This window comes from Balaenoptera ricei, chromosome 15, assembly GCF_028023285.1.
Source record: "Balaenoptera ricei isolate mBalRic1 chromosome 15, mBalRic1.hap2, whole genome shotgun sequence".
NCBI classification, from domain to species: Eukaryota; Metazoa; Chordata; class Mammalia; order Artiodactyla; family Balaenopteridae; genus Balaenoptera; species Balaenoptera ricei.
Window position 1 is genome coordinate 57,989,353 of NC_082653.1, and position 11,324 is coordinate 58,000,676.

At 48.2% G+C, this 11,324-nt stretch overlaps 1 protein-coding gene across 1 annotated transcript; it reads right to left on the reverse strand.

Moving 5' to 3' along the window:
* Nucleotides 1–8,442: 8,442 nt before the first annotated feature.
* TMEM186 (transmembrane protein 186) lies at nt 8,443–11,233 on the reverse strand. The gene is made up of 2 exons (XM_059898178.1): nt 11,202–11,233; nt 8,443–10,158 (listed from the first exon to the last, which is right to left on the reverse strand). Exons 1-2 carry the CDS (start codon nt 11,202–11,204, stop codon nt 9,523–9,525), a joined length of 639 nt encoding a protein of 212 aa, XP_059754161.1. The 5' UTR covers nt 11,205–11,233; the 3' UTR covers nt 8,443–9,522.
* Nucleotides 11,234–11,324: the final 91 nt, after the last annotated feature.

An 11,324-nucleotide genomic window follows, 5' to 3' on the forward strand; every position in this document is an offset into this window, starting at 1 on the left:
CATCAGAGTAAATGTGGCCTTTTTGGTTGGAAGTGGTTTTGGTAAGGCGTTACTTCACAAGTTCTTATGAAGCACCTATGATTAAGCACCTCGTAGGGATGTCTTGGGGGAATTCTCTACCTGCGTTAAGTCTGCCTTGGGCTTAGAAGCCTGGTGAGGCCATTCAGTTCATCAGAGTTCGTCCAAGACATGCCATGTAATGGGGATGGACAAGGTGTGGTCCTTACCCTCAGCTCACCTTCCAGTGGGGCAAAGGTCATAGCAACCCAGCGTAAGGACCAGGATACAGGAGGATATTGTACATGAACAAAGGATAGGCACAAGTCAGGGTGGAGGTTAGGCCCTTGAGTTTCAACTTCAGGGTTGAGTGGGAACTGCTCCAGTGACTCAGAGGAGGGGTGGAAGGCATTCTAGACCAAGAAAACAGCTACCTGAAGGCACGAAGGCAGGATGAGGCAGGCATTTCTACGGCATTCAGCATTACTAGATCACAAAGACAAGGAGAGCAGAAGAGCCTGGAGACCAGGCCAAAGAAACAGGCAGGGCTCGGATCTGGAGGGCCTTCTGTGCCAGTCTGGGCCTTCCATGAACTGATGGAGCCACCAAAGGTTTGGAGCAGGGGGGTAATCCAACATGCATTCTAGAAAGAATGTCCTGATTGTCCACTGTGAACAACAGAGAGACTGGGTGATCAGTCGGGAATCTGTGGCCATCAAGATGACCAGGTGGCCCAACCAGGACAGCGATGATGGGCTGGATGGAGAGGAAAGGAAAAGCACAGAATCCACTACATCCCGGATAGTGACATTCAACACTAGATGCACGTTGGAGTTGCCCTAAAGAACTTCGTAAATATCCTAATGCTTAGGCCCCGCCCCAAACCAATTAAATCACATTCTCTCCTTCACGGATTGAGGTGGTAAGCTGACGACTGATGGGAATCAGCCGGGAGGCAGGTGCAGCGTGGGAAGGCACGGAAGAGATGCTGAGTCAGCACCTGTGGAAATGATCTGGCTCTTTGGTTCTCCTGGTGTCCTGACCTAGAACCGGGGGTCGTGGGCTCCTGACTCACTTCTGCACCCAGCTGTCTCAGTGGCCCTCCATGGCCCTTCTTTTTCTCACCTGGAAAATGTATGGTTTGGACCACATGATTTCCAAGGCTCCTTCGGGCTGGGACACCAAACAGGTCTATGAAATAACTGACTTGGCTAGGAAAGCAATATCTACCATTAAATATGCTTTTAAGAATAATCACAGGGCTTCCCTGGTGGCGCAGTGGTTGAGAATCTGCCTGCCAATGCAGGGGACACGGGTTCAAGCCCTGGTCTGGGAAGATCCCACATGCCGCGGAGCAACTGGGCCCGTGAGCCACAATTACTGAGCCTGCGCGTCTGGAGCCTGTGCTCCGCAACAAGAGAGGCAGCGACAGTGAGAGGCTGGCGCACCGCGATGAAGAGTGGCCCCTGCTTGCCGCAACTAGAGAAAGCCCTTGCACAGAAACAAAGACCCGACACAGCCAAAAATTAATTAATTAATTAATTAATTTTTTTAAAAAAGAATAATCACATATAGTGATAATATTTATCATTTCTTGAGCATCTGCTATGCACAAGCATATTCTGCCAGGGCTTTGGAATGTTCACAGCACACCTATGAGCTATGTGTGTGTCTGCCTGTTTGTAAGATGAGGGGCCTGATGCTCAGAGAGATTGGGGAACACGCCCAGCATCACACAGCCTGGAGGCCAGGATCTGAGACACACGGGTGTGTGTGAATGAGCACATGCAGTCAGCATGGGGTTGGTTGAGGATCAGCCACTCAGGACCCTTCTCACCACCAGCCTGGCCACCAGCCTGGGAAAGTGAACTTGGACTGGTCAGCATTAGTGTGAGCTCCTAAGCGTATATCCCTAAGGCAGGTGGGTGGAAGGTGCCAGGACCTTTGTTAAAAACAGTCACTGTTTCCATTTTCTGTCCTTCTTCCCCCTTCTCCACCCCCTGGGGAGGCAGGACAAGGCAGTAGAATGACCTAACTCTGCTGCTGTCTAGCTGGGTGACCTTGAGTAAGTCACTTCACCTCTCTGAGCATCACCTGCAGAGAGTGATCATAGTAAAGCAGCTGACACTTACTGAGGGCTCCCCTGGACCAAGCGCTATTTTTAAGTGCTTTCCATGTAGGAAGTCAGCCCCTTCAACTACCCTCGGTGGGTGCTTTTATTATCATTAATTCACAGATGAAGAAACCAAGGCACAGACAGTGATTATATTACTGGCCCACAGTCACAGCCTGGGAGTCGCAGGGCTGGGGTTCAAGCAGGTAGGAAGTCTTGCTTCCAAGCCACATGCTTCACCCTACACCTGCGACCTCTCTCTGGCTCTCCAACTCCAACAGTTGCTGGAAGGATTCAAGAAAATCATGTAATCGGGACCTCCCTGGTGGCACAGTGGTTTAGAATCCACCTGCCAAGGCAGGGGACACAGGTTCGATCTCTGGTCTGGGAAGATCCCACATGCCGCGGAACAACTAAGCCCATGCGCCACAACTACTGAGCCTGTGCTCTAGAGCCCATGCACCACAACTACTGAAGCCTGCGTGCCCGTGCTCCACAAGAGAAGCCACCGCAATGAGAAGCCCGTGCACTGCGACGAAGAGTAGCTCCCGCTCGCTGCAACTAGAGAAAGCCCGCGCACACAGCAACGAAGACCCAACACAGCCAAAAATAAAAATAAAATAAATAAAATAAAAAATCACATAATCATCTCCTGACTCGTGGTAGGTGCTTAATACACGATGGTTCCTTTTGCCACTTGATCTCTGTGAACCTAGCTCACATATAGTTCTAAATGTTAAACCTATTTCCCAACACAGGGACACGTCCCACCAGATCCCAGAGTAGATTACAACTGTTGATCAGTAAAACAGATGTTTTGTCACTAGAGTTGGTACAAATGTGGCCAGATGGTATCAACCCTGCCTAATTAACCCTCATCAGGCATGATTTTATGGTTGAATGAATGCTGCAGGATCAAAACAGGGCCATAAAAGTTGGACTCTGCCCAGGTTTCAAAGGGACCCGGTGGCTTTCCATCCGGGGACTCACAAGTCCTGAATTCTTAAAGCAGCCAATGGCAAGCTCCTAGTTATTTGGCTAATTCACCCCAGGCTGGCCCCCTGCAAGCAGCTAAGCCCATCAAATCTGTTCTGGGAAGTGCACTAAACATGCTTATTTATGATGGGCTGGGGGTGGGATATCTGGGCCTATGACCAGGTAAGGCTCAGTTCTGGTAACCGGTGTAGGAAGGACAACGGCTCCCAGCCATGCCCACTGTGAATGTCCCCATTTGGAGCAGACCTCACCACGGTCTGGAGGACTACCTGTCTCAGCTCAGGCTGCTCTAACAGAATATCAGAGATGGGGCAGCATAAACAGCCAACATTTATTTCTCACGGTTCTGGAGGCTGCAAGTCCAGGGTTGGGTCCTTGGTGAGGGTCTCTTCCTGCTTGTGTCCTCACATGGCACTGATTCCATTGTGGGGGCCCCACCCTCATGACCTCATCTGACTCCAATCACCTCCCAAAAGCCCCATCTCCAAACACTATCACATGGGGGGCTATGGTTCAACATATGAATTTTAGGAGGGGATACGAACATTCAGTCCCTAGCAACTACCATGTGAAAATGGACATGCTACAGGTTACCCCATTTCCTGCATCTAAGTAATACACAGCCCAGGGCAGGTGGGGTGCCCAAAGTCCAGATGGTTCTCAGCAGATGGGAATGAAAACCAGTCTACAAAATACAAACACGGTTGTATCACTAATGCTTTTAAGGACTGTTTCCTACTGTCCACCCAGCTTCCAAGTCCAGAATGGAGATTCATGGTTGAGAAACTTTTCTCTTTACCTCAAAAGCTGGCAGGAGGGGGAAAGGACGGCAAAAGAGATTGTGTTTATTACAGCAGTTTACTTCATTTGTTAAGATGGATGACATGCTCGTTACGGAAATTTTAAACAATACTAGAAGGCCATAAAGTTCAAAGTAGAAGTTTTCCCTCTACCTCATCCACCTGAATCTTCTCCCCAGAATTAACCACTGTGAAAAATTTGGAATGTGTTTTTTAAAATCACAAATAGGATCATACAGAACTATATTGTTCTCTGATTTGCTTTTTCCACTTAACACTACCCCATGATTTTCTTGTCACATCAGCAGATATGGTTCAACCTCACTCTTTTTAAGGGCGTGTAATATTCCATAGCTTATTTAACTGTGTTGCCTACTAATGGCAACTTAGTTTACTTCCTGTTGTTGTTGTGTGTTTGTTTCACTATTAGAAACATTCAGTGAACATTCTCATATACATGCTTGGGTATTTCTATTAGATGATTATTTTGGAATTGTTTTCGAAGGGGGAAATCACCAATATATCCACACACCACCTGAATCTAAAGACCGTTTCCATTTTCTGAGAAGCTGCTTGACCATCAGAGAGGCACGGCTCTTGGCAAGGCTCAATCCCACACAATGATTCTCAAAACCTGGGGTGCCTTGGAATTACCTGGGAAGCATCAAAATACAGATGCCCAGCTTCTGCCCAACCAGAATCTGCAGGGTTGAGCACGGGCGAGTTTTGTTGTTTTTGTTGTTGCTGATCTGGAGCATGGGAACTGGGTACTACTGCCCTGCTGGTGCACTGCAGAAACCCTAAACTGTTTCCCTTGTCACATGTAATTTTAGCTTGGAAATAAAGGGATAGAATGATGCATTTGCTCTGTGTGCCCTCTGCTGGTACTGCGTGAGCAAACCACGCATCCAAGTGGAGGCTCTTTCGTGCCAGAGCCGGTGAGAATCGGAGCTGTCACCTCCCACTGAGCTGACACTTCTGGGCAGTGATTGTCAAATCAGGCTACGCGTGAGAATCCCCTCTAGGGAAACTGGTCATGGGCCTGGGCAACAGTATTTTTTAAGAGGTGTCCAGGTGATTCTACACATGGAGCCCAGGCGGAGAACCTATTCTGTAGGGGGAAAAAAAAAAAAAAAAAAAATTGGCCCAGGGACACAGAGGCATGTGTCATTCTGGTGTTGTCCACCCTGGTCATCTACTTCAGAGATCCCCAGCATGGCTGCAGAATTAGCCTCACGCTTGACGCAGAGACAGATCCCGGGATCCACCCCAGACACAATCAGAATCTCCGGGGGGGACGCTCACTCAGGTAAGTGCTTACAGGTAGCCCAACAGGCCTATTTGAGTTAATTTTTGGTTTTAGTAAGTCAAGGTCGGATCATTAATCCCTCTTAAGACATTGTATAGGCACAGACTGTGTCTTTGGGAGAAGAGGTTCACAGGAATTGAAGTCACTGACAAGCAGGTGAGGCAAAGGTAGGGAAAGGAACCAGCAGCTCTACAGATAATTATATAATCAAGTCTTCTACATAATTGAATCCTCAGTACAACTTCTTGAGGATAAATAGTAACACCCCTGTTATACAGAGAGAGAAACTGGAGAGAGACAGACAGACACTTCTAGGTAGATACCTAGGGAGAAAGGCTTTTAGGCAGAGGAACTGTCAGTGCAAAGGCCCTGACGCTGCAGGGTCCTTGATTATTGGAGGAAGAGCAAGGGAAATAGAGCTAACTGAAGTGGTCAGCGCAGAGTTGTGGATGAGGGAAGAAAGCTGGGGGTAGGGGCGGGGCCAGGCCATGCTGGGCCCTGTAAGGCCACAGTAAGGACTTCAGCTTCTACAGCAGTGATGTGATTCTCTTTTTTAAAAGGATCACTTTGGCAGGACTTCCCTGGTGGTCCAGTGGCTAGGACTCCGTGCTTCCACTGTAGGGGGCATGGGTTCGATCCCTGGTCAGGGAACTAAGATCCTGCAAGCCACAAGGTGTGGCAGAAAGGAAGGAAGGAAGGAAGGAAGGAAGGAGGGAAGAAAGAAAGGAAGGATCACTTTGGCTGCTGCGAGAACAGACTCTAGAAGGGTAAGGATGGAAGCAGCAGGTTGCAATAGTCCAGAGGCTATGAGGGCAGCTTGGATCGAAATGGCAGGGCTGGAGCAGGTGAGAGCAGTCAGGTTCTGGTTGTACTTTTGAAGTTGGTATAAAATTAAGTCAGTGGAACCACATGCCATTTACTCTAAGAGCCGGCACTTCTGAGTGGGTCTGCGGCTCTCCGGGAACCCCCAGGCCCACAACCGGGCTCTGGGTCACACGGTCCACGGCACGCACAGCCCCTCTATCTAGAGACCCTGCAGATACACCCCAGCTGACAATGGGAGCCCAGCATTCCCAAACATCCGAGGGACACAGTCACACACTGCCCAGACCATGGCCTTCGACTGGCTGGAATTAACACGCGATAGGAATTTAACAGAGGCGATGACAAATCCATAATAAGTCTATGCCCTTTCATTTGCATCTTTAACTAAAAACAAACACAAATTAAAAGCTGTTTCCTCTTGTGCTTAAGAGCTCCCAAGCTTTCTTTCACTGACATTCAAAGCCTCCCCACAGTGATTTGGATCAAATTCAGGGCCCTCCCCTTAGCAAAGGCACCCACCCCACTCCGGTCCACAACGCATGCTTGTGTCCCCTCAGCCTGAACAAGCGGTGCTCACGTCCCTCTCCTCCTCACACCTGGGGTCCCCTTCAAAGTCCGGGCCCTTCTCCCAACCTCACCCCTCCCGCTCTTCTGCCTCAGACCACCCCACTCCTCTCTTTCCTTGCACTTTTCCCCATTTCTTTTTTTAATATTTATTTATTCATTTATTGGCTGTGTCGTGTATTGGTCGCGGCATGCGGGATCTTTCGTTGCGGTGCGCGGGCTCAGTTGTCCCGTGGCATGTGGGATCTTCCCACCCTGTGCAGGGATCAAACCCGTGTCCCCTGCATTGGCAGGCGGATTCTTAACCACTGGACCACCAGGGAAATCCGTCCCCATTTCTAATTACACACATGCACTTAGCATCCGCCCTCCCTCCCCATCAAGATGCTGTCAGTCCCACAAAGGCCAAAATCCTCCCCTTTTATGAACCGTGGTGCCTTCAGCACCCAGCAGAAGAGGTTTGGGATGACTGGCTGATTTGGAAGCCTGCAGGAACAAACTGTCTTGAATCACATGCTTTACTTGCTTCTGTGAAATGCAATAAATTAACTAAGAAGATCTAACTTCTTTCATGTTATCGTCATTATAAAGTCACTTTTCTCAAAATGCCATTTGCAGTCTACACAGAGGAAAGGTATCTCTCCATATAGCTGGCATTTATCACATTCTTTATAGCAATGAAAAAATGGAAATCATTTAAACAAGAAAGGTTATAGGACCAGCTACATCCACTCAGTAGAATATTTTGCAATTGCTGATTTTTTTTTTTTGCATAAAAAGTATTTAAATGAAAAAAAATCAAATAATCAGGGCCTTTTGTTTTTATCTATTTGTAAGGTATGCTGCCCATTTTTTCCAACTTTACTGAGATATAACTGACATACAATATGGTATTAGTTTAAGGTGTACAGCATGATTTATACATGTATATACCGCAAAATGATCACCACGTAAGTTAGCACCCCGCATCTCACAGAGCCACAAGGTTTCTTCCTTGTGACTGAATATTTTAAATGAATGTTTATAACTGACGTAGTCTTATGTTATAACATGAAGCAAAAAAAAGCCGATTTCAGATACAGGACAACATCTATGTTTTAAGTAAATACTGAAAGCACAGGGAGATACCACTTCACACCCATCAGGATGGCTATTATAAAAAAAAAAAAAAGATGTGGATAAATTGGAACTCTGATGCATTGCTGGTGGGAATATAAAATGGTGCAGCCACTATGGAAAAGTTTGGCAGGTCCTCAAAAAGTTAAACTTAGAATTACCGTATGACCCAGTAATTCCACTTCTCAGAAAATACCCCAAAGAATTGAAAGCAGAAACTCAGATGTTTGTACACCAATGTTCACAGCAGCATTACTCACAACAGCCAAAAGGTGGAAACAATCAAAATGTCCATCGAAAGATGAATGGATAAACAAAATGTGATATATACATATTATTCCGCCATTAAAAAGGAATGAAGTTCTGATACCTGCTACAACATGGGTAAACCTTGCAAAATCATGCCAAGTGAAAGAAGCCAGACATAAAAGGCCACACAGTGGATGATTCCATTTACATGAAATATCCAGAATAGGCAAATCCATAGACACAGAAAGCAGATTAGTGGTTGCCAAGGGCTAGAGAAAGGGGCCGTTGGGGAGTTACTATTTAATGAGTGCAGAGTTTCTGGTTGGGATAATGAAAACGTTCTGGAAATGGAGAGAAGCGATGGTTGCAAAACACTAAATATACTTAATACCACTTAGTGTACACTTAAAATGGTTAAAAGGATAAATTTATGTTTATATTTTACTATGATTTGAAATAAAAAGACTGGAAGGTCACAAAACAAAATTTAGTTATTGACTTCTGAGTGGTAGAATTACAAAGATCATGACTTCTTTCCTCTTTACTTTGTTACAAATTATATAATAAGCATATTGCTAATTACGGGGGACATTACATATACCTGGCTTTATTTTATAAAGTATCACACCAGCATATAGTTCATCTGACTTTATCACACTGCAAAGCCTTCTGATGTGAGAGCCCCTAGATCTCTGGGCGGTGAACTTGCTCGGATTACAACCTTGCCCCAGTGGCTGTGCAGCTACTGTGCTGGCAGAATAAACGACCCACCTCTAGGCTTCATCCTGGTCCCCCCGCCGCTGGGTCCACAAGGGGGCGCAGCATAGGGCTGGTGAAATCCCTACCCATTGCCTGGAAGCCTTTTGCGGTGCCATCACCTCTGAACTAACAATGACATTTATTGTTTATTCTCACACCCATCACGGGAGACAGGGAGGATTTTTCCACTTTAAGATGTGAAAACCCAGGGAGATCAGCTCGGTGCTTTGTGTCCACCTAGAGGGGTGGGATAGGGAGGGTGGGAGGAAGACGCAAGAGGTAGGAGATATGGGGATACATGAATATGTATAGCTGATTCACTTTGTTATAAAGCAGAAACTAACACACCATTGTAAAGCAATTACACGCCAATAAACATGTTAAAAAAAAAAAAAAAAGATGTGAAAACCAAGGCTCTGAGAGACTTGATAACCTGCCCCAGGACAGGGATTTGGAAACGGACAGACCCAAGTCTTCTGGCTCCCGCCCCCCACCTCTCTGTCTTTGATTTCACAGCAGTGTAAACTGTTCGAGAGAGCTTAGCATCTCTTCCTCCAAGAACTGGCTCTTAACAGAAACTTCTGGCCATTATCTGAATGTCACACACAAGTGCAGTTAAGAATCTGCACTCAGGGCCTCTTTCTAAACCCAGTTACTCACTTCTACCTCATGAATTTCCTCATCCCAAAAGACAAGTTCCCAGGGGCCCCAGCAAAGTCTCCAGCTGCCCGACCCCCTCCTTCAGCCCCGCTCACACCCTCAGGCTTCCTGCAGGAGGCCTGGCTCCTGCCCGTTCACTTGAGCTTGTCCAGCATCCCAAACACCTGTGTGAAACGCTCTCGGTCCAGGATGCGTCCGTAGCGCAGGGTGAGGTAGAAGGTCTGTTTCCCATTGTACTGCTGGATCCGCACAAACAGCTCCTGAGGCCGATCCTGGCTTTCCGTCATGGGGATCACGTCGGCCACAGGGCAGTATGTCTCCTGTCGCCGGCCCCAGAAGGTCAGGTGGGCCACCCGCAGCATGGTGCCCGACTCGTTCACATACAGGATGCCCACCAGCCTCCGGAAGAAATGGCTCATCCAGCACAACATGGCCAGGGCAAAGCCAGCGATCCCGCCCGCCAGGCACAGGGAGTTGAAGGTCATGAGGCCCTGGGAGTACCAGTAGAGGCCAGGCGGCAAGGCCACCACCGTCAGGGCCGTCTGTGCCACCTTCAGCCGAGACAAGTACCCGAAAGCCCTGATGGCATCAAACCGGTACACCATCTTAAATGTCTCCGTCTCTGTGCCGGGTGGTTTCTCCTTGGAGGCTGGTGGCCTGCTTCCCACCCACCTCCTAGGATCCTGCCCACTGCAGCACCACAGCTCGTGGAGAGCCCTTCCCCATGCAGCTGGCCCTGGCGACCGCGGCACAGCTCGGAGGAAGGCAGCCTGAAAGGGAGACAGGGAGACCATTTCTCTCATGGAACTCAACCATGCTAATCACACAAGGAACAGCTGCAAAGCATCTTACACGGAGGCTCCCACCAATCCTGTGAGGCCAGCATCACTGCCAGAGATGGAAAGAAAGGTAAAGCCAGATGCTTTACCTCACGTGATCTTCACAAAAGCTGTTTGCAATGGGAACCACTACTTCTACTTTACCACGGAGAAGCCCAGAGAAGGTAAGAAATTTACCCAAAGACACACAGCCAGTAAGTGGGGCAGAGTCTGACTTTTAAACCGGTCCTCTTTCCTCCAGACAGCTCAAGTAGGTATAGGAAAGGAGGCGCATCCTTCATTCATTCAACAAATACCTTGGGAGGGCCAACTCTGGGCTGGCACTGGATCCACAGCCTGTGTGACATTTCCCCAAGCAGGAAACTCAATCAATGTCCTAGTGGGGAACAAATCCGCAAGATATTCATCATAATAACTTCCCAATTCTCGGTCAGGTTAAAGCGTCATCTTGGGGTCAGAAGGGAAAAGCTGTTTACTTGGCCTAAATTGAGGAATGGGGTAGAACGGAGGAGGAGGGAGGCGTCAACCCGTAGCACAAGGGTTTTATGAGATGCACAGTTCCACACCTCGAATAGTGCAGTGAAAGATACTTTGGGCGGTGGAGTCAGATCTGGGTTCCAATCCCGACTCCTACAGTCACCAGCTGTGGATCTTTGGGCAAATTACTCCACCTCTCTGGGCCCCAGTTTCTTCATCTTTCAAAATGGGGATCCAAAATATACTGAATGTGATGATGGTTTTAAAGCCTTCAAATGCACTTGATGCTCGGCGAGTGCTCAGTGAGTTTTAGTTATCGCCGTTGCTGGCCCACGTGACCTGAGCGCAGAGGAGAGCGGGGAATAACAAATTGGAACCCACGTCCCTCCCGCGGATTCTCCGAATCAGAACCCCAGGCGTCTGCAGGCCTGCCCCAGGCCTGCCCCCGACCCACAAAGCACGTCACCTCCCTTACTTCCCACCACCCGCCTTCTTACCATGACTTCGATGCCTGCTGCCGGAAGTGAATCCCACCTACTCCCGGAACCGCTAAGATCGCGTGCTCGGCCCTAATAGGACAGCGTAGAGGCGCACTGCACTCTGGGATCTGTAGTCCAGAG